At 37.9% G+C, this 24556-nt stretch overlaps 1 protein-coding gene across 1 annotated transcript in view; it reads left to right on the top strand.

The window, feature by feature from the left end:
- DMD (dystrophin) overlaps positions 1–24556 on the top strand; it is a 1889362-nt gene that overhangs the window by 919868 nt on the left and 944938 nt on the right. The window contains exon 40 of the mRNA XM_010599731.3: positions 7940–8115. Coding sequence (XP_010598033.2) covers positions 7940–8115 — 176 coding nt within the window. The remainder of the gene's footprint in view (positions 1–7939; positions 8116–24556) is intronic.

Below are 24556 nucleotides of genomic sequence, written 5' to 3'. Positions count from 1 at the left end.
TCAGTGTTCCATATTTACTATATATATAGTAAATATACACACACATACACACAGAGCGAGAGCAATCCCTGGTAGTGCACTGGTTAAGAGCTAAAGTTACTAACAAGAAGGTTGGCAATTCAAATCCACCAGCCACCCGCAGCTCCTTGAAAACCCTAAGGGGCAGTTCTACTCTGCCCTATAGGGTCGCTATGAGTTAGAATTGACTGGACGGCAATGGATTTGTCTTTTTGTTTTATATATTCATATATATATATATACACACACATATACATATATATCTTTTGGGGAACTCTCTGTATTGAATCTCTGCTTGAAATTGAGGAATGCATGATTTTTTTTTTTTTGCCTAGGGCATTTCTGAGGGAGGAGAGAAAAACAGCCTGAGCTAACCTTACAAAGCATGTAGTACTTAAAGTATTTTATGATGAATTCCTTTGGTATCCATGTTAATAGCAGTGATCGTAGTGAACGTATATTTTGCTGATGTGGCTGAGATAAACATATTCAAAAGAAATTTCATTGTAATTTGATATTAGGTAAAGTCCCATTAAAATAACTCGATACTGTACATAATTTTCCTGTAATTCTTTGGCAGGATGTCTGCCTTAGAAAACAAACAGTCTGATCCTAGTTTTAGGAGGAATTCTCAGTATTCTTTTATAGCAACCATTATCAGAAGCAGAGGGGGAATTGTGTCAACAAGCATATCTAGTATGACACCACACAGGAAGAAAGAGGGTTGTAGACACAATCTAACAAGACCCTCTCCTATTTCTAGTTCCTGTAACGAACTAACAAAAACATGCGTATGTTTTCTGCATTATTCTTTGTGGGGCATAATACATGTTTACTGAAATAAAAGTAAAAACATAACTAGAAGAACAAATAGGCTAAACAGGTACATTTTATTTTCAATTGTTCATTTGCAAAGACTGCCCCTCTTTGAGTTGATATAATTTGTAAATTACTAGTAAAAGATCTGGAGGTCCTTAGCTAAAACTTTAATCTGTAGTAAAGTTCAAATTTGGAGAAGTATTTTATGGTTAAACGAAGAAAAAAAGACCTCTTCATTATTACTTAATTCTGAACTATAAAGTCCCACACATACATGAATGCTATCAAGAAATGACACTAAAGAGAAATGACGTTTTATACATTCCTATGCAGAGGAGAGCGGGAACATTGGTGGTTCACTGGCAGAATTCTCTCCTTCCATGCTGAAGATCCAGGTTTCATTCCCAGCCAATGCACCTCATGTGCAGACACTACCCATATGTCAGTGGGGGCTATGATGCTGAACTGATTTCAGTGGAGTTTCCAGTCTAAGATGACTAGGAAGAAAGGCCTGGCAATCTGCTTCTGAAAATTATCCAATGAAAACCCTATAGATCACAAAGGTCGTCTACAACCCATCATGGGGATGGCATACAACCGGGACGGGGCAGTGTTTCTTTCCCTGGTACATGGAGTCACCCCGAGTCAGGGACTACTCATTGGCAGCTAACAACAAAAACAATACAAAAGAGTGTCGCTTAGCTCTCCCTGGAGTTCTTGAAGGACCTCCAGAAAGGGGATATCTAAGCTGATTATTAAAGATGAATATGAGTTAACTGAGGGCACAAAACTTAGCTGGATGGTCAAGGAAGTAGAAGTCATTGAGTTCTACTGAGAGTTGAGGGAAAAGTTTAAGTGGGGAAGCAGCAGGAGAGCAGGCTGCAAAGGCAGAGGGGAGACCTTCCCGGCTGTGCTGTTATGTTCAGATTCTGTCTTGTAGTTAGTAGGGATCTTCATTCTAGGCTCTCCTTGGCCTCTGGCCTTGACTCTTACTTCCTATACCTTTCATCCTTTACTCAAAAATTGCCATTTCTCTAAGCTGTTTTTCACCTTTTCCTTTTTCTCATATACTTTTTCACCACTTTGCCCTTCTCTACCTCTTTATAATTCCTGAATTCCCCCAAATTTCAGTCATCTTTCAATCTCTGTGTCAACCTCACAAGATGCTCTCATAGGGCCACCAGCTCTTCCACCAGAATGGAATCGTCCAGTCCATGGGCAGGCTTTGTTGAATGTGTCCTGTTGGGCCTGCTGTATGCCTTGGGTATTTGTCTGCTTGTGTTGCCTCCCTTATAAAAAGTAAGCATCTGATAAGCATTGAAAGACACTTTTTGAAGCATATTCAAACCTCTGAGGACACTGGTAACTATATAGTCTAAGAATTAACATAAGAGACTAAGAGACAAACTTGTTTATCTTTGAGAAAAGAACCAGAAAGTATTTTTCAAACTCATACTTGGATTCTGTTGTTGCTGGTTGCTGCCGATTCAATCTGGACTCAGGGCGACTACACATGTGCAGGGTAGAACTGCTCCATAGGGTTTTCAAGGCTGTGACCTTTTTGAATCAGATTGCTAGGCCTGTCCTCCAAGGCACTTCTGGCTGAGTTCAAGCCACCAGCTTTTCCGCAAGTAGTCAAGTGCTTAATCATTGGCACCAACCAGGGGTTCCTTACTTGAATTCTAGGAACTAATGAGGAGAAATAGCGAGGATGGTTTTAATCAGGACCAAAACAAACAAACAAAAAAAACTAAACCCACTGCCGTTGAGTTGATTCCAACTCACAGCGACCCTATAGGACAGAGTAGAACTGCCCCATAGAGTTTCCAAGAAGTGCCTGGTGGATTTGAACTGCCGACCTTTTGGTTAGCAGCTGTAGCATTTAACCACTATGACACTAGGGTTTCCTTAATCAGAACAGCAGGACAGAAAGAGTCAAATGGTAGGTAAAAGGTAAAGCACCCTATTTCTATGGATTTCTACCATAAGATTCTTCCTGCCAGTTTCACAACTCTTTGCAAGGTCCATATTATTACATATTCTCATTTGACCAAACAGTAGACTGAGACACAAATTAATAGGTCGCAAAATAATTCATTAACAAAATTACAAGGAAATCTCAGAATTGGATTATTGACATCATCTACTTGCTCAGTTAAGCTTTGTTTTCCCTTCCTTTTTTTTTTTTCCTTCACTCAATCTATAACTTTTCTTCCAATCACCTTTTATCTCTTCTTTTTTCCTATTTGGCTCCCTAGTTTGTGCTTGTTTGCCAGTTCTTTATCTCCTACATAGCTCATCCAATCTGTCATTGTATAATTTTCCAGAATGCCTTCTTAGTTTATTCTTTTTCTTCATTTGTCACTTTTTATTTCCCATTTATTGTGTTTTCATGGAGTTTTGGGAAGCTTTGCAGATGTACTTTTGTATTTATGCAATGCTTTCATATAAAGTGTAGTGGCTTCTCCCTGTCACAGGCTTCCTTCTAGAAAAATATAACAACCCCTTCCTTGCCTATATTTCCTCTTCTCTTCCTCTGATTTGACTAGACTTGAAGGACTTAGATACGTAACTGTGTCATTTTATATAATTTAAGGATCCTTCTCAAATTAAAAAAAGCATAAAAGAAGTTGAGAATAATGTGGTAATTCTAAAATATGTCCCTCCTGGTTCCCGCCCTCTATACATATCTCTAGCCCATCTTTCTTTAAATAGTATGTTTTTTACACCTTGGTCCCCTCGCCCCTACAGATTCTGATTCAGTAGGTTTAGGGTGAAATTCTGGGCTTTTATTTTTAGAAAAAACTCCCTAGGGAGCTTCTAATATGCACCCTTGATTAAAAATAAATGCTTTAATATTGGAATCAAAACACAATAAGCTTTCTAACTAAGATGAATAATCCAATAGATTTAATTATGATTGTCTTGCTGTTCTAAACTAAAACTAGATGTTAATTGCCAGGGTAATAGATAAGGATGCCTACGACAATAGAGTATTTTTATGATACCAAAGCTTAGAAATTTCATTGCTAATGAATAATTCAGTACTTAAAATATTTAGAAGTTAAAGAGTAAGAATTAATTTGTGGTTTTCACTGTGAATAAAGTTGATTGGGGCTTTGCATTTAGATCCGTACATCAAATGTTATCTTTTTCGGGCTCCAAGGCTAACTATAAAGCCCCATGTACATATTTTTACTTTCTGTTTTGATGCATTAATTTACTGTCTTACACTTTATCATTAAAAACTCCCTTTGAGTATAGCAAACACTGTAAATATTTCTCCTGGTTACAAAAATCTTCTAATACAAATGCAATAGACTATTTAATGAGCTCCTCTTTCACAAAATTTTTAAAAAATATCTAAAGGCCCTGATTTGGGACTTTATATAAAGATTTAGATCTAGTAATTTTAAATTATTGCTTCATTCTTAGTTTATTCAAGTCTATCTCTTATCTGGGAAATGGAAATAATAAAATCCTTGTTGATTCTACAATTGAGTTGTAAATGTCATTCTAGCCATCAGCCAGGAAGCAGAAGGGCCAAGATCAAAAATACAAAGCAAAGGGGCTGAGAGCAAAAATTCAAAGCAGCCTTACTGATATCGTTCTATCCAGCAATAAGATTTTTTTTTTGATTACTTCACAGATTCAAAAGATATTTACTCCATCACCTTCTTAGTCACTGTGGTCCCCAGACCAGCAGTATAGTCATCACTTGGGAGTTTGTTAGGGTGCAGACTCTGGGCCCCCCCTCCACCTACTGATTCAGAATCTGCATTTTAACAAGATCTCCTGGAAATGTGTGTGCACATTAAAGGTTGAGATACACTGCTATAGCACCCGTTGAATGTGTGTCACATGCATTTTTTAAGAGGTATAAATTAATAATTTAGTATGCATTGGACACCAATGGGGATACAAATATGAGCCATTATGCCTCCTTGACTTCTGCGGTTTAGGCAAAATTTTCCCCGTTCCAACAGTCACTCATATTTGCATGATCCAGTTTGTTACCAAGTCCTTTTGATTGTTCCTTAACAGTTCATCTAACTCTAGCCTGTCTCACAGATCACCTAAACTCTGCTTCAGAATTATCCAGAATATAGCTTTAATGCGTACCCTTCTCCCACATTTAAAACTTGAATCATTTCCTATTACCTTTGAATGAATTGCAAACTTCTAAATTAAAAAAAAAAAAGTAGTCTTCTCTGCACAGATCCTAATACACGTCCGGGGTTGTACCTTTTCCTGGAGCCCTGGTAGTACAGTGGTTAAATGCTCAGCTACTAACCAAAAGGTCAATGGTTCAAACCCACCAGCTGCTCCCTGGGAGAAATATGTGGCAGTCTGCTTCCATAAAGATTTACAGCCTTGGAAAACCAATGGGGCAATTCTACTTTGTTCTATAGGGTCGTTATTCATTGAAATTGACTCGGTGGAAATGGATTTGTGTGTGTGTGTGTGTGTGTGTGTGTGTGTTTTGTACCTCTTCCTAAACTCCTGCTCTTACATAATGACATAGAGCCTAACTGTGTACTCCTGATCAGATCTTGCAAATTGTACTCAACAGGCCTTTCCTTCTGCCGTGCACTTGCTGCCCTTGACTTTCCATGTACCTAAGTCCTAAACAAACAAACAAAAAAGTTGCCATTGAGTTGACTCCAACTTGTGTGTCAGAGTAGAGCTGTGCTCCCTAGGACTTTCAATGGCTGAGTTTTTGGAAATATATTTCCAGGCCTTTCTTGTGAGACACCTCTGAGTGGACTGGAACTTCCACACTTTCAGTTAACAGCAGAGCTAGTAATCTGTTTTCACCATCCAGGGACACCTAAGTCCTACCCATTCTTTATTTCAAAAATCTCCCAAAAGTCCCTCTTGGTCATCCTTCCACTGAGATCATCCCTCTTTTGAACTACCATTTATTGATCATCTGGATTTTGGTTTTTAATGATTAAGCACTCACCTGATAACGGAAAGACTGGGAGTTCGAACCCACCAAGCAGCTCTGCAGGAGAAAGATCTGGTGATCCGCTTCTCTAAAGATTATAGCCAAGAAAATCCTATGGAGCAGTCCTACTCTGCAACATGTGGGGTCACTAAGAGTCGAAACGTACTCAACGGCACCCAACAATGGCATGTAGTATAGCAATTTATCCTTTTCAACTGTGTCTAATCTCCTCAACTAGATTGTACACTGCCTAAGACTGAGACATTTATGCTTATTTCTTTTAATCTTTAGGAGGCCCACTGCTAAGTTTTAATACTAATAATGCCATGGCAATGATGAGACTGAACTTCCTTCCTTCCCTCTCTCTCCCTTCTTTCCTTCCTCTGTTTCTCCTTCCCTCCCTTCTTTCTGTATTTCCTTCCTCCCTTCCTCCATTCTTTCCTCTGTTCCACCCTCTCTTCCTTTCTCCTTTCCTTTGTTCATAGATTCCTGCAATCACTCAACAGATACTTAATGAAAACCCCTTAAGCACCAGGTATTGTGTTAAGCAATAGGGACACAATGGTAAATAAGACATAATCTCTGTCCTCAAGGAATTTACAGTGTAATGGGAATATAGACAGTTTGTTATGACTGTGTGTACCTATTGCTAAGCAATGACTGTCACATGCAAAACTGGTCTAAACAGGTGGTAAAGAGTGAGATATAAGCAATGGAGTAAAGTCAACTAGTCACAAGGAAATATTGCATGTTTACTGGAGTTCACCTCATGAGCATTCAAGAGAGTATGGTCAGGACAGCTTACAAATAGTTCAATACCTGTGCATAGTTTTATACTCACCTTGAGGCACTGGGTCCTTGGAATAATGGCTTTATTATCACTTTTCATGGTTTATGGAGTCTTTTAAGTGCTAAATGTGTGTTACCAAAAATTCTAGTATTCGAAAATACCATTACACCAAAACAGTAAAACAAAACAAACAACAAAAAACAGGCAGTTCATGTGGAATGAGTCTAAGGGAGGTCTGACCAAGTATCAGAAAGCATTCATTTATGTATTCATTCATTCATTTGGCACACAGGTCATGGAGTCTACTATGAGCTTTGTATTAGGTCAAGGGGTAGGAGAATATTAGACAATTTGAATCACATCTATCAGGAGAGTATCTGCATACTGATGATATTCCATCAGTAATATAAGGATTTGGGAATCATTTAGATTTATGTGTAGTAGGTCCCTCAAGCTCACATATATTGTTTCGTTTTTCTGAACTCCAGGTTCAGTAAATGTGTTAGCTTAATTGTCTTACAAATTCTATGTTAAAAAAAGGTAGATTAATTATCATTTTTATTTTATTGTAAAAAAGCATTTTCATTTTTATGCATACTTGCTTATATTCATCTCTTTTTTTAATGGAACTATTTCTCTGACACTTTACTCTTCACATTTTATTCAGGATTCAAAAATAGAAGATATTTCAGGTTGACACCATCAGTGACTCATAAAAATGTTCTGGTGGCGATAGATTATTTTAAAATTTATTACTGCACCATAGGGATCTCTTTATAGGCTGCCCCCAAAAGCAATTAATTCTCAGTTTTATGTGGTTTTATAATGGAAAATACATTGGTGCATATAGAATCTAAAATAAATTTGCTTCTAATGTAACAATGACTTCTTTGTTTAAATTTTTTTTCATTGCTATTGTTAAACTATGTTTGCTGTTTTTCACCTTTCGTGTTGACAGTCACTAAGAAATCCGAATACTTAATTCACGCTTAAATTTAACAACACTTCATAGACTATTAAACATGGAACATCATTCTGGGGACAAGAAATTGAATTCGTTCTTGAGAAGGTTTCCAACTAATTGATTTGTAGGACATTATAACATCCTCCAGCTGACAAGCTTTACAAAAATAAAAACTGGAGCTGAACTGAGAGGGTGCCTTTTACTGACACATAAAAAAGGTGTCTCTCTGTCTTGTATTCTTTGGATATGGGCATGTCAGTGCCATACAAAAACTTTCACATGGAGCTTTTTTATTTCTTTCCCAGTCAAACTGCCTGTGGTAGCACATTGTTTAATCTTTTCTCCAATAAAAAGACATGGGGCTTCATTTCTGTTTTGCCTTTTTGATATCTTACAGGAACTCCAGGATGGCATCAGGCACCGGCAAACTGTTGTCAGGACATTGAATGCAACTGGGGAAGAAATAATTCAACAGTCCTCAAAAACAGATGCGAATATTCTACAGGAAAAATTGGGAAACCTGAATCAGCGGTGGCAGGAGGTCTGCAAACAGCTGGCAGAAAGAAAAAAGAGGTAGGGTGACAGATGAAATAGGCATTCTAGAAATTGCAAGGAGCTATTTAAGCTGTCCTTAAACAGATTTCATGAAGAAACTTATAGGCAGGGTGAAAGAAATTCACATTAAGGAGCCCATCAACACTTAGTGGCAATAATGTTTTTATTTCTTTTTCTCATATACTTAAAATATGTAGTTGTTGCAACTTAAATAAGCAATGTTTTCCTGAAATTTTAAACTTTCAACTTTATTTTTAGTTCATCACGTGATTGTTTAAATATGAATGTCTTTATAATATCCCAACTTTAACAAGCTGAGACACAATTTTTTTTTAAAGAAGATGAGGGAAAACTTATAAATGGGTATTTTGTAGGGAAGACAGGTCTTTGGCAAGATTTTTTAACTGCTTTATGAATATGAGTATGATGCTGAAAAAACATGATAGTTTTATTTACATTTAGTTCTACTACATTTGTACATTCTTGTAGAGCGATCGGGATTGAAAATGTTCAAATCTAAAGAGGAGAACAAAACCCCAAAAGGTTATTGTTGAATGTAATCATCATTTAACTTTCCCTTGGAATGTATTGAAAGCACAGAAAGCCAAATGTACCCTGCTGCAGTTGGAAGGCATAGATATATTATAAATGGGATTTTGTATTATGCTTCCAATTGTTAATGCTGATGTTTCTTGTTTCATAAGGGAGGGCTTGGCCTTTATTAACCAAATGAGACTATTGTTGTAGCAACGAAACTCAGTTCTGTTGCCAAGCCTTTGCTTCCTACCTGCCATCTATACACACACACACACACACACACACACACACACACAAACCCACCGCCAAGGAGTCCATTTGGACTCATAGAGACCCTGTAGGACAGAGTAGAACTGCCCTATAGGGTTTCCAAGGCTGTAATCTTTAAGGAAGCGGACTGCCACATCTTTCTCCCATGGAGGGGCTGGTGAGTCCGAACTGCCGGCCTTTTGGTTAGTAGCTGAGTGCTTTAACCACTGTGCCACCGTATACATAATACATAATAGGTGGGTTGTAATATTCAGGAAACTGAACCCATTGATAAATGTCTTTGGTTAGAATGTATTAGAAAGAAGGTTTTAGAATTATGCCCATTGTCTTTGCCCACTTCCTCTTGCCTCTTTTGCTCGTGTTGTATTATTCAGAAACTAAATATAATTCACATTCCTGTACAAAATGGGGAAACCCTGGTAGCATAGTGGTTAAGAGCTACGGCTGCTAACCAAAAGGTCAACGGTTCGAATCCACCAGGCGCTCCTTGGAAACCGTATGGGGCAGTTCTACTCTGTCCTATAGGGTTGCTATGAATTGCAATCAACTCGAGGGCAAAGGGTTTGGTTTTTGGTTTTGGTACAAAATGCACATGTTAGTTGACCTACACACACACACTTATCCTGCTAAAGTTAAAAAATAACATCATTATATAAAAATATTTTTATTTCAAATTTTGGTTTAGGAAGTATTTTTTCTGATTATATATCGATAGCATAAAATAAAGATCCAAACTTTCCAGTTAAACTGCTTCCTTGGGCAAGTTCTACCTTTTTTTTTTCCAAATTGAAATCCTTCTATTAAATATGTAACTGTTCCATTATTTAAATAACTGTATGTTTACACTTTGAGCAGGTTTAAACCTGTATAATGTCAGTTTTGAACTAGGCCCTGTCTAGTCTAAAATAAGATGTTAATGGATGAGAAGATTAAAGAAAACTGAATAGCATGCTTTAAAAGCATTTTTTTAATTCAATCACTTTATGATTGGAAAATTATTTTTTCTTTATTATATATAAAGTGTTGTTTCTTATTTTAAATATCTCGTTCATCTACTATTTGGATAGACTGTATTAATATTCACTCTGATGTCTTTTTTTTTCACTGGAAATTTCCAAATCTTGTTATCTGCTACTTAACTTAAAAATGAAGATGGGACAATATGTCTATTTTATCAAATAAGCTGTAAAATTTTAGAGCCTTCTAAGTTTATAAGAAAGTGGTACATGCTGACTCTGTTGTAAAATATTATACAAATTGTAGGTTAATTACAGCAAGGGATTTGGCTATAATTGGTTAGAAAAATTTCTCCCATTTAAACATTTTGACCTACATTAAATATTGCACTTTTGTGCTTTAAAGAGTCAAGATCAGCTTCCTTGAGGTTTTTTTTTAACTCAGCTTTAAAGTTGTCTACTACCTCATGCTATGTTTTAAAAATATATGTTCGCATATTTAAATTTCCACTGAGATCAGTTTTGTGGCATACTTCCCCCAGATTTTTATATCATTTAAATTTTATGAAATGTTAAAAAGTAAATAAAATATAAGTGCTAGTTTTACCAATACACTCACAAGAATTCACAAGCATCTAGTAGCAAATATAGTAAAAATAAATAATATTTCATAAAGAATATGTTGACCTAAGAATTGTGGTGGCTGTACTCATGAAACTGTTGTTAATCAATGGCATTCTTTCAGTGCAACCAGAGCAGAAGTTAGAAGGAAATAGAAGTTATTTCACAGCTGAAAAGCAAGATACCTATTCAAGTTGTCAGTGGTATTCATAGTTTGCACTGGGCTTTACATAAAGCTGTTGGAAATATCTAACATTCCTTATTCCAGGTACCTAGCCTGTTGCCATTGAGTCCAATTCATAGCAACTCTGTAGGACAGAGTAGAACTGCCCCACAGAGTTTCCAAGGAGCACCTGGTGGATTTGAACTGCCAACCTTTTGGTTAGCAGCTGTAGCACTTAACCACTACGCCACCAGGGTTTTCCATTCCAGGTACAGCATAGTGGTTAAGAGATTGGCTGCTAACCGAAAGGCTGGCAGTTCAAATCCACCAGCCACTCCTTGGAAACCTTATGGGGCAGTGCTACTCTGTCCTGTAGGGTTGCTATGAGTTGAAATCGACTTGACAGTACACAATAACAATAGCAACAATACATGAAAGAAAGTGTACAATATCAACAAAAAGAAAAGTTTATGCAAATTATTTGAAGACTTATGGATACATAATTTCAAACCCTTTTCTTTGAAAATGGAAGAGCTCAGAAGAAATTTGAAAAGAAAATTTTCAGAATAATTCAGAGGGCAGTGGACATCCGCTAAGGTTAGTCTATGAAAGCAAATGAAGTATAAAATATAGTCAATTAGCTGTGCAATTTAATGTTGAAAATTCACTGGTGCCTCAATTATGTAGCAAAGAAACTGGATAAAGTGGATAGGTTTAAGCTTGATAGTAATGAGTTTAATGATGGCTTACTCACCAGAATGTTCCAGAATGTTCTTTGTAAATAGAGGCAATGCAAATGAAAACCTACCAGCTATAATTTAGGGAAGGTCATAGGCTAAAATGAAGCAAGCCTATCTACAGAAATTTCAGCTTGAGAAAAAAAGTGTATCCATCCTGGGCCCATGGAGAGAATTCAAAAGGTGCCGTAAACTTGAAGGGGGGCAGGAATTTACCTCTGTTGGCATTAACCTCTAACTGAAATTGAGCATTTCCTTCAATTTTGAATGTAGGGAACAAACCACAGTAACACTCTCAGTACCTGTGAAATCACAGATATTTTTATATCTCATTAGAGCTGTTGCATGTATCTCAAAAGGTCATTCATGCTCATCGCTACTTGAAAACTGCAGTAGTCATTATGCCTGTCAGAAGATATTATTCAATATGTTAATAAGCACATGGATTACTATACCACATATTTGTTTTTGTAATATATTAATACTTATATTTTAATACAATTGGTTTCCTTTGCAGTCCTATGGATTTCATTTTAAACCTGTTGCCATTGAGTCAATTCTCATTCATAGCGACCCCATAGGACAGAGTAAAACTGCCCCATAGGGTTTCCAAGGAGTGGCTGGTGGATGTGAGCTGCAACCAAGCCCTGAAACATTGTGACACCAGAGCTCCAGGATTTTATTTTAAGGACTTAAAAATATTATTCCGAAAAGGAGGTCTAGGCTTCATCAGATTTCCAAACGTGTCTATGACATTAAAAAAATGATCTTAACTATTTCTAACCAGCTGTCCATTCATTGGAACAGAATCCCATCTTCATTCACTGTTGTTTCAGTCCTTTCAATGTATGGTCACTATCTTCACATGCTCCTTTTTTTTTTTTTTTTCTGAAGTGTTCCATGAGAAGATGTGCTAGTCTAGGGAATGTGGGGAGAAAGGTTGATAACATAATGAAGGACATTTTAGTTAGAATAACGTCAGTTGATAAAAGATTGAATGGGTGAGGGACGCAAGATGATAACAAGTGGAATCCCCAATAACCCTTAACAATAAAAAATGATCTCCAGAGATTGTCTTACCTCCTTACTTTAGACAAATGTAATATTGTTTCCCCCATTTCACAGATAAACCTATTGTGTACTAACATACATTGAAGAGTAATGGTTTTGATTTAAATGGTACGTGACTGAAAATATTTATTGAAAGTCCTTGATAGCTCTTTTTATGTATTTTCCCTTTTTTAGTGAAAAATTTCAAACATACAGAAAAGTTGAAAAAATTGCACATTGAATACCCCATATGCTTCCCCCCTTTCTCTTAGATTCTTAGATTCAACAATTGTTAACATTTTGCCATATATGTTCGCTATCTGTCTCTTTCTCTCTTACTCTCACTAATATAAGGTATAATGCACACACAGAGAGAATGTTTTTCTGTAACATTTGCAATTAAGTTATAAACATCACTATGCTTTGCTACTAAATATTTCAACATGCATTTTCTTAGAATAAGAGCATACCATATAAAACCATGCTTGTTCTTATTGCCCAAGAAAGTTAAACATAATACCACGGTATTGTTTCATCTCTAGTACGTATTGAAATTTGCCCAATGGTTCAAAAATGTCTTTTGGATTTTGGGGTTTTGTTTTGTTGTATGGACAAGGACCCAATCAAGGATCCATGTATTAAATTTGGTTATCATGCCTTTTTAGTCTCTTTCAAAGTTGGTGGTTGGAAACCACCAGTGGCTCTGCGGGAGAAAGATGTGGCAGTCTGCTTCCATAGAGATTTACGGCCTTGGAAACTCTATGGGGTCACTGTGAGTCAGAATCGACTCAACAACAGTGGGTTTTGATTTTAGTCTACAGCAGCCTTCCTATCTCACTTTCTTTTTTCTGGCATTGTCATCTGAAAGAGTTCAAGATAATAGCGTCAAAAAATGTCCCGACTTTCTGGATTTGTCTGATTTTTTTTTCCTCCTTATGGTGTCATTTAACTTGCTTTCTACCTTTCGTATTTCTTGTAAACTGAAAGTTGGGTCTAGATAAGATTCCATAAGATGCAAGTCAAACATTTTGGCAAGAATACTTCATATTGGTTGCTGAGAACTTCACATTGCATCACAGCAGGAAATGCATAGTATGAGGGTGTCCCACTCTGAATGCCACCAGGTTTGATCACTTAGTGAAGCTGGTGACTGCTAGATGTTTCATTGTAAAGGTACACTTTTTTTCTTTGAAATTAGTAAGTCATCTAATGGCTTTAATATCCATGGATGGTCATTCCCTAAATCAATTATCACATTGGAGTTTGCAAAAAATTTTCCCCCTTATTGTTTAAAAAAAAAAAACTTTCTTTTTTTCTTTCTCTATTGATGTCACTGTGGACTAATGGATTCTTTTTTTGAGGATTTTTGTGTATTTTTTGTGTCATAATGAATTATACTTATTCTTTTCGGTGCCAAATTTTCCCACATTTGGCCAGAGGGAGTGCCTTCAATCTTCCTGCTTTCCAGCACAAAATATCCCAGGCTCACCTGGTACTTTCCTTGTGGCAGCTTTGAAATCAACCATTTCTCCAAGGGTTTCTGCTTTCTTTTAGTGGGGAATGGTATGTAGAAACCAAGGTCTGAGTGGTAGCTCCTGCTCAAAGAAATTGGCACCTTTCTGGCAAGTGGCCCAGGGGAAGTAATGTTTTCACATTACTTTTTCAAGGACACTTGACAATCTCATTAGAACACATCATAGTTCAAAGTGAGATTAGGTTTGTTAAAAAGCTCTCATTATGTAAGACTTCATGTACAATCAGTAAGTTATTATTCATTTGCGTTTCTCTGTTTCTGGATTGTGGAACCAAAGTTTACCTGTATACAATCTATGCTAGTTTGCCAAGCAAATTAATAGCGTAAATAAGATAACGGGAGGCATTCTTAAATGTACTTAAGGGAAGAAATTGTTTTTTAAAGACCTTAGCTCATTGTTTGTATGCAAATGAATGCTGTTAATTAGAAATGAGCCTTATCTAATTCATTAAAGAAGGCCTAGTAGGACCTCTTCTTGAAAATCTCCATTAGCAATTCATATCACGCTATGAGTTCTTTGTCAGACAACTATTTTCTCATAAAAGTATTCCTTAACTTTGGCTTTTTACTAATTCAGACTCGTCTAATCACATAGCTTTCAGTAATGGCTTATTCCCTACAATATGAAATGCCAACATTTTAATGTTTTTCCAAGGTCTCTTCACAGTGTATGCCAGTCTTTAAATGTGCCCAGCATGCCCATATAAACCAGTGCTACAAGCCTGCTCACACATTCACACTCTGCCTACAGGATCTCCCCCAATTCCAACTCCAGTCCGCCTTCTCCCTACTTGGACTTCCCTGGTTTCTGGTCACCAGTTTTGACCTTGACTATCTCTTCATACAGCCCAGACTTTGCAGACTGAATGGAGGCCCACAGGCTGAATCCAGCCTAGAGCCATGCAAAGTCTTTGCCTGGGCACTGTTTTGAAGTAAACGCCAACATTTAAAAATTGGGAGGTTTTATATTAAAAATTATGTATAATGTTCTCTGTTCTCTTGAAAACTTAGATCCAGGTACTCTGTGTCCATTCCCACATTCTCGTGACACTATCACCTGCAACTGAGTAGCAGATGTCCCAGAACCTTGCTACCTGAAATGTGGTCATTGGACTAGCAGCGCAGACATCGCCTGGGAGTTGGTTAGAAATACAGAAATTAATTAATCAGAGTCAGCTTTTTAACAAGATCCCCAGGTGATTCATATACACATTAAAGTTTCAGAAGAAAGCAAGCCCTCTCTTCAGTTTGCCACCCTGTCCGACTTGACTCATTTTTATTAATTACTTGACCCACAGGCATTTGACTTCGTAATTCCTCATGTAAGCCCCTTGTCTAATGATGATGGTGGTAGTGGTGGTGATAGCATTTAATGTTTGCAGACACTGTTCCAACTGTTTTACATAGCTTATATAATACTCTCAACAACCTCATGAAACAGATGCTATTTTTATTCCCATTTTACAGATGGGCAATAAGGCTACAGACTACTGAAGTTATTTGCCAAGGTCACACAGCAAGCCAGTATTTGAACCAAGAGGCAAACCAAGCATTCTGACTCCAGTGTCCTAGCTCTAGATCTACGTTTTCATTATTTATTAACCTTTAGCGTTCTCTGATATACTTCCAGTTTCTGCCCACCAACCTTTCCCTTACCAGTTCCATCCTCTCAGCTGGCCACACTAAGTAGCAAAGAAATTGGACTCAGAATCTGTTCTGACCTACGTTTCCAACCATATTGTCCATTGTTTTCACTCTTTCAGCTTGTGTTTCAGGCATAAAAGGACCTGAAGTTTTCTGTCCTTCAGCTTCGGCAAAAAGCATTTACTGTAGTTAAGTTGCCTTTCCCCTTATTATTTTTTTTTCTCAAAATCCTACCTATTCTTCAAGACCCAACTTAAATACTTGTTCCTCAGTGAGCGTTACCTGCTCCTCCCAAGCAGAAGCAGTTAGTTCTCTTATTTGAGTTATTCTTGCTCCTTTTTATAATACTCATATAACATTTACTACATCTGTTATGCCTGTTATGTATCATACCTATATCCATATGTGCTCCCTCCCTGCCTCCTCGAAACACTGAAAGCTTCATGAGGGCAAGGGTCATATCGTATTCTCGTCTCTATAACCCACAATGCTCAGCAGAAAGCCTGGTGCATTGTTCATCACCAATAAATATTTTCTCAATATAAATAGTAAGAATTCTTATTAACATTCAAATTAAATTGAGTATTTTTAAATCTTTACACTTGTCACTGTTATACAGATATAAAACAGATCTACAGAGCAGGAGCCAAAATTTTTTAGGTTTTTATAAACTTAGTTCATTAATTTTTTTTATTCAATGGAGTTATTCCTTTAAATATTTTATTGGGCTTTAGGTGAAAGTTTACATAGCAAATTAGGTTCCCACTTAGCAATTTCTACACAACGTGTTCCATGACATTTGTTACATTTTTTGTAATGTATCAACATACTCACTATTTCCATTCTTTTTGTTTTGTTTCCCTTAATCTAGCTTCCCTGCCCCTCCTTAGCTTCTCATCTTTGTTTTAGGGCACATGTTGATGATTTAGTTGACTATTTAAGGGAGCACAGTATTCATGGGTGGTATTGTTTATTTTATAGTCCAATCTATTATTTGGATGAAAGGTCACCACCAGGAGTGGCTTCAGTTCCAACTTCAAATGGTATCTTAGGGCAATAGTCCTGGGGGTTCTTCTAGGCTCTGTTGGTCCAATAAGTCTGGCCTTTTTTTAGGAATTCGAGTTTTATTCTGCATTTCTCTCCTTTTCTGTCCAGGACCTTCTGTTGTATCCATGGTCAGAATGGTTGGTAGTGGTAGCCGGGCACCATGTAGTTCTTCCGGTCTCAGGCTAGATAAGGCTGGGGTTTATGTGGGCTATTAGTCCTATGGACTAGTTTCTTCTTTGAGTCTTTGGTTTCCTTCATTCTCTTTTGTTGCAGATGAGTAGAAACTAATACTTGTATCTTAGATGGTGGCTCACAAGCTTTTAAGACCCCAGAAGTTTTTATGTGCTTTATGTTATCACATTTCCACAGGTATGTTTTTAATTCTGGAAGTTGAACTTGGTCCTTTCTAATCTTAAAGCAAATGGAAGAAGTTGGTTTAATAATTAATATTTCAGATATTCTCCAGAATTTAATGCACTTAAGAAACAAATTACTTCAATTTCCATAGCTTCTGTATACCAAAAAGATCTCTCTAATTAGAACTCTTTGTGTATTTTTATCTCAGTCTCACTGTATCCCAACGAATATATTTTAGGTGATTTGTATAGGAATTAGTTCTTTGACTGGCTATTTTATCCTCATCCAATCTACAGCCACAAGATATTTTAAATGCAATCCATATCACCAAAGAGCTATTTTTAGTTTGATCAGAGAAGATCATATAGATATTATTATCCACAGGTGTCTATGGAAAAGCTGGTCTCTTCCCATCTGTTCTCTGATGACTCTTGAAAAGCTTTCAAGGACACTCATAATTCTTCATCAAAAGCCTATGAAAAATTAGCTTCATACTTAATCTTTTTATGTCATATTTTATTCTTTGAAACTTGGCAAGTTCTAGTGAAACTGAATAGCTGGAGCCAAACATGCTGCTGCGTTGGCTGGTGCTGACAATACCTCTCTCTATAGATATACCAGTAAATGCACTTGATTCATGACCTTCCATGAACTTTTACAGGGCAGGGGACGTAAGAGTTAGGGAGAGTTTGTTAGGAAGGATGATCTCTGGGATAGACCTTGAAAGATGGGAGGAGTCAAGTGAAGAATGAATGGACATGGCAAAGAAAAGAAGTGGCATGAGCAAAATCACCGAAACAGGAAAGAGTAGGCTGCATTGGAGGACTACACACAGTTCAGTGTAGAGAAGCTCTCTTGAACAGCTTCCACTTGCTTATCTAATTATCCTAAGCTCTTCATTCTCTACGTGCAACCAACTGCCCTATGCCTATTCCAAACTGAATGTTGGCTATTAGTAGCCTAGAGATGTTTTTGAAAGTTTTTCAAGTAGCCTTTCTGGTACCATTTGGGAGAATGTTTGCCAAGATTCAACTGTGTAGTCCCCAAGCTGTTTATGCCAGTTATTCTTATTTTTGTAATTCTGTGATTTCATTAACTATTCCGTAAATTAATGAAATAGGCAAAGAAAAAGAGAATTTTGATTTCTGTGAAAACTAAATCGAATGTTTTGGAAAACTTAATAAAGGTGATTAGCAAGAAAAAACACTGTTGAATTAGATGTAGGTGAAGTAACTGATTACGATTGAAAGTGGGGAACGGCAATCACAAAAATCTAAGATTCTACATTCAGATTCTTTCAAGTGTGTCTAAACCTTGTTCCACTTTAAAGAAACCAAAACTAAAAGTCGCAGGTGATGAACTACAGAGTAGTTTATGCAAGAAACAATATGCCGAACTTCAGTCAGTGAACCTCTTACTCTAGAAAAAGGCTTGGATTCCATGCCAAAGGCAAGGTGAATGGAAGACCATTTGTATGTTCTAAGTGAAATATTCTTTTAAGTGAAATATGTGTAAACAACTCCATATGATCCCTCCAACTTAATCGTTTTTCTAATAACCACCTACTAACTTGTCCTAATCATGTTTGATAAGGGGACTTCTACTGTATGCCTAAAGGATAAAATATGTTGTGGTGATAAACGAAGCAGCCAAGATGGACCAGATTATGCGGCATGTTATATATATCAAAAAACTTTTTCTTGGATGAGATAGAAAGATGTTGGAAGGTTTTTAAACTGATTTAGATTGGAATTCCCATAGGCCCCTCTAATTCAGGGTGAAATGAAGAGAGTGTGACTGGCACTAGGATGACTCAAGTTAAGTAACTTTTTGGTATTTCAGATTAGCGATGATGAGTATCTGAGCCGTATAGAACTTGCAAAGATGTAACAGATTCAAGAAATACTCAACAGATGAAAGTTAGAAAACATACATTTGAATGTGTAAGCACGAACTTCAGGAGAAAGACATGGGCTGAAGACACTGAGCTATGTTTTTTTTTCTTTTTTCAGTGTAGACATGGCAGCAGCTGCCAATCAACTAACTGCTTCTCAGTGAGGTCCCTTTCTCATGTCATTGCTTGCTAACTGATAAAAGAGTCCTCAGAGTAGGTATTAAGCACTAAGTGCTGCTGTGGAGTAGGGTTCAGGTGTAGGGGAGCCACTGTGGTGGGTGAGCGCTGGTGGTGAAAGTACATGCTAGTGAACCGAGGTAATATGTATGAACTCCCTGTCACAAATCAGAATTCTTGCCTTCTTTGTGGAAGACCCAGGTTCTATTCCAGGCCAAGGTACCTCATGTGCAGCTACCACCCGTCTGTCAGTGGAGGGTTGTGTGTTGCTATGACGCTGAACAGGTTTCAGCAAAGCTTTCAGACTAAGACAGACAAGGCAAAAAGGCCTGGTGATAGACTTCCAAATATCAGGCAATGAAAACCCTATAGATCACAATGGTCTTGTTTCGTTCCATTGTACATGTGCCTGGGGAGGGGGGGCGACTAGGTGGCAGCTAAAAACAACAATAGCAATATGAGCATATTTAAGGTGCGGATATAGAGTTCAATGTAATGTAGATCGTCAAATCGGGTAGCTACAGGGCCTGTGAATAGAAGACAAACACAAAGTGAAGTATGATTTAGGAGAACTCCTCACATCCGGTACTGTAAATGCACTCTCCTTTTAAGGTCATTGCTGTCTAAAGTTATCTATTGTCATTAATCTGACCCAGACAGTAGCTGCACCACCGCCACACTGCTTAAACAGGGCAAATGACATTTTGTGTTCTTTCTATGTCCCTTGTTGCTGAGGAAACTTGAATTTTCTACCTTCAAAGTCTATTCTCTGAGACGTATTTTATACTACGGCCCTCATTTTTAAAGCGCTTTTTCTGTCAGAATCACACGACTGAAAAAGGAATACAATATCCACAGGTCAGTAGACCCATGGTGCCCAAAGGAAAATCCAAAGTCCTAGAGCCTGGGATAAAGGTGTGTTATCACTTTACTGATTTCTTTGCTTAGTTTAACATAAAGACACCCTAGATATGTGTACTAGTCTGGTAGTCTCATATTCTTTTTGACAATTCTTTTCTGCTTCGCTAATTATGTACTGTCATAATATAAATCAAAAGTTAGTATAACATACTTTTTCCCCATATAGGCTAATTTGAATACAAAGATTTTTATTTTCTCTCATTTTTCTACTATGATAAGTGCTTTTAAGAAAAACCCTTTCTAAATTGCAAAGCAGTGTACGTGTATGAGCTTCTAATCTAATAATTTTTCACATACTTTATTGTGATGGTGAGTGTATAACCATCTCCTTCTCCTTTTCAGGAGGCCTTTTGTCTTATTTCACAGGAACCTTGTCTCAGTTAATTATTCGCTCTCCCGCATGCACAGGAGCACAAGCGTATTTTCACCCTTCCTTTACTGGCTTCCCACCCCTGACCACAGAAGTGTTTTTAGCTCCCAGATTAAAAAACAAATACATAGCAAACATTCCTTTACAAAAGGGCTCCACTATGGGTTTATACTTGTCAGGCTTCTTAGCTGTGAATAACAGAATCCAGCTCTGGTTAATTTCACCAGAAATGGAATTTATGAGAAGGATGCAGACCTGCACCCATTCCCAAATAGAAGGCTAGAAAACCAGGTCAGAAAATGGGCAGAAACCAGCGGAGAGGCTCAGCTCCTAGAATATAGTCTAAATAACACCTTGGGTCTGGATGCTGCCATGGATTTCTCAACTACCGTAGACACTGGGGGCAGAATGCCATTGATAATAGAAAGAATTCTGTATGGCCCTTTGGTATTAATTCTCTGCCACCCTTTTCATATTCAAAACTGAAACTTCTTCCACAGGTTCCTCACTGATCTCGGGATTTTCTCCACATAAGCAGCATGTTCAGATTCTTGGCAGCTAATGTTGACAAACGTCCCTTCCTTCCCTCCCTAGTTATTATCCCCATTTGAACCTTTCTCTTCAGTCATTACTGCTTAAACTCAGATGTTCTTTATTGTTTCACTTCCTTTTTTGTTTGTTTGTCTTTAGCCCCCATCACTGCTCTGAAACAATCCTTGCTAAGTGCACCAATAATCTCCCGCAGTTAAATCCACTGGATACGTCTTTGTTCTATTGTAGGCTATTTGGCATAACTGGGCACTTGATTCTTAGCATTTTGTCCTACCTTGTATTTTGTGTCATTACTCTAATCTGAGTTTATTCCTACCCCTCTGCATATTTTCTTTCTCTTTTGATGGCATTCCTTCTTTGACCTGTCCCTTGCATCCTGATGTTTCTCAGGGACCTGTCCTCAGCCTGCTTCTCTTGTCATTGTGTACAATTTGCCTGGTGTTATCCATAGCTACAGCCATAGCTCTCACTGTATTAATTAGAATCAGTCCAGGCAGATAAAAAAAAATTGTGTGTGTGTGTGTGTATGTGTATGTGTAGAGAGAGATAGATAAAGTCTAGATCTATGTAGAAATGTATCTCTCTCATGTAAAAAAGAGCCTGCCAGTAGGTAGTCCAAGGCTAGTATCATTGACGTATGATGTCAATGGCCCAGGTTCCTACCATCTAAAAACTCTGCCATCCGTCATGGTCCAAGATGACTGTTAGGCCTCCAGTCATCAATCAGCTTTTCAGGCTACAGAATGTAGGAAGGGGAGAAAAAGGAGGTGCCTCTACCCTTTTAAGGAGTCTTAAGATCTACAGAACACGTTTGCCTACATCTCATTAACCGGAAATTATTTACATGGCTATACCAAGCTGCAGTAGGAACTAGAAAACATAGATGCTGGAACTCCTGTGGAAACCCTCGTGGAGTAGTGGTTAAATGCTATGGCTGCTAACCAAAGAGTCAGCAGTTTGAATCTGCCAGGCGCTCCTTGGAAACTCTATGGGGCAGTTCTACTCTGTCCTATAGAGTCGCTATGATTCGGAATTGACTCGACGGTACTGGGTTTGGTTTGGTTTGGAACTCCTGTTACAGAAAGGAAGGGAAGAATGAATAACTGAGTAGGCAGATGAGCAGATTAGACTTACATATTCAGCCTCTTATGGAGCATTTCCTCTTTCATATTTGCAAAACCAAAAAAAAAAAATTGCCATTGAGTCGGTTCTGACTCATAGCAACCATATAGGGTGGAGTAGAACTGCCCCATAGGATTTCCAAGGAGCGACTGGTGGATTTGAACTGCTGACCTTTTGGTTAGCAGCTGAGCTCTTAACCACTGTGCCACCAGAGCTCTTCATATTTGCAAGCCACCTCAAAATCAACATGTCCAAAACAGAGTTTATTCTAACCCTCCACAAAATCTACTATGAGTGTCTTCAGTGTCTATTCACTTGCCCAAGCTAGAAACTTGGAAGTTATAGAGCAAATATAAATGACACTAATTATTGCGTGCTTATTCTCTGAAAGGTATTTTGCTAGAAGTTTTACAAATATTTCCTCACCTAATCTTCACAATAACCCAGTTTTCAAGGTCTTTCATGTCCATTATTTCATCTGACCCCCTGAGATGATAAGCAAAGCATGGCTGTATTTTTATGCCCATTTTACAAATTATTACACTGCAGCTCAAAAAGATGAAGACATTTGGTCAAGGCTAACCAAAGTTATAGAAGGATCCAGAACTAAAAGCCAGTGATTCTGACCCCAAATCTATGCTTTTTCCATTATGGTTACACATGATCATAGTTATCTATGGGAACAAAACAGCTAATAAGGATGACAAAGACAAGACAAATTAACAAGTGTGCTCCCCACTCTCTTTACTACCTTTCCCTCAGCCAATTAAAAGACCTAAGCCTGTGTCTTCTCATATTTTTGCTTCCTCCAATGTGTAAGGAGAATACTATCTTTGACCACCTATTTATATACTTTCAATAATGTGGAATTTAGAGAGGAAGTAAAGAGAGAAGAGTGGAAAAGACTGAGAGCCCAGAAAGGCAAAGTTGATCTCTACAATAAAGAGAAGAGAAGCCCTGAATATGGGTATGGTTTACAGAGAATTTTGGAGGTTAAAAATTTCTGAAGCAGTTGATAGGTATGGAAGAAGTAAGGGGGATAGGAAATAGAATTTTTGGAATGGTCTGTAATGTGAATTGGCTCCCTTTATTTTACACAATCAACACCGATGGAAACAGCAGTCAAGAAATCAAACAAAGTATTGTGTTGGGCAAATCTGCTGCATAAGATCTCTTTAAAGTGTCAAAAAGCAAAGATGTCACCTTGAGGACTAAAGTGCTAATAACCCAAGTCCTGGTATTTTCAGTTGCCTCATATAAAGCTGGCTGGACAATAAATAAGGAAGACGAAAGTAATTGATGCCTTTGAAATACAGTGCTGGCGAATAATATTGAATATACCATGGACTGCCAGAAGAATAAACCAAGTTTGTCTTGCAAGGAGTACAGTCAGAATGCTCCTTAGGAAGCGAGGATGGTGAGACTTCGTCTCACGTACTTTGGACAAGTTATCAGGAAGGACCAGTCCCTGTAGAAGAACATCTTGCTTGGTGTTGTGGATTGAATTGTGTCCCCCCAAAACGTGTGTCACCTTGGCTAGGCCATGATTCCCAGTATTGTGTGGTTGCTCACCATTTTGTCATCTGATGTGATTTTCCTATGTGTTGTAAATCCTATCTCAATGATGTTAATGGAAACTTGGTGGCGTAGTGGTTAAGAGCTATGGCTGCTAACCAAAAGGCTGGCAGTTTAAATCTACCAGGTGCTCCTTGGAAACCCTGTGGGGCAGTTCTACTCTTGTCCTATAGGGTTGCTATGAGTTGGAATCGACTCAATGGCAACAGGTATAAGAGGGTGATGTTAATGAGGCAGGTCTCAATCTACAAGATTAGGTTTTGTTTTAAGTCAGGCTCCTTTGAGGTATAAAACAGAAGTGAGCAGAGAGACAGGGGGACCTCATATCACTAAGAAACAAGAGCCAGGAGAATAGTGCATCCTTTGGACCCAGGATCCCTGCACTGAGAAGCTCCTCAACCAGGAAAAATTGATGACAAGGACCTTCTCCCAGATCCAGCAAAGAAAGAAAGCCTTCCCCTGGAGTTGGCACCCTGAATTCGGACATCTAGCCTCCTAGACTGTGAGAGGGGCCCCAGTGATGCAGTGGTTAAGAGCTAGGTTGCTAATCAAAAGGTCAACAGTTCAAATCCACCAGCTGCTCCTTGGAAACCCTATGGAGCAGTTCTACTCTGTCCTATGGGGTTGCTATGAGGTCTCCATGAGTTGGAATCAACTTGATGGGGAAATGACTTTTCTTTAGACTGTGAGAGAATAATTTTCTCTTTGCAAAGCCATCCACTTGTGGTATTTCTGTTATAGCAGCACTATTTTTTAGATAACTAAGACACTTGTTAAAGTAGAGGGTAAGTGAAAAAGAGGAAGGCCCTCAACGAGATGAATTGACACAGTGGCTGCAACAATGGGCTCAAACATAGCAATGATTGTGAGGATGGCGCAGGAATGGGCAGTGTTTCGTTCTGTTGTACACAGGGTCACTATGAGCCTTAAAC

Source organism: Loxodonta africana, chromosome X (assembly GCF_030014295.1).
Source record: "Loxodonta africana isolate mLoxAfr1 chromosome X, mLoxAfr1.hap2, whole genome shotgun sequence".
NCBI lineage: Eukaryota > Metazoa > Chordata > Mammalia > Proboscidea > Elephantidae > Loxodonta > Loxodonta africana.
This window is presented reverse-complemented; position numbering and strand designations above follow the sequence as displayed.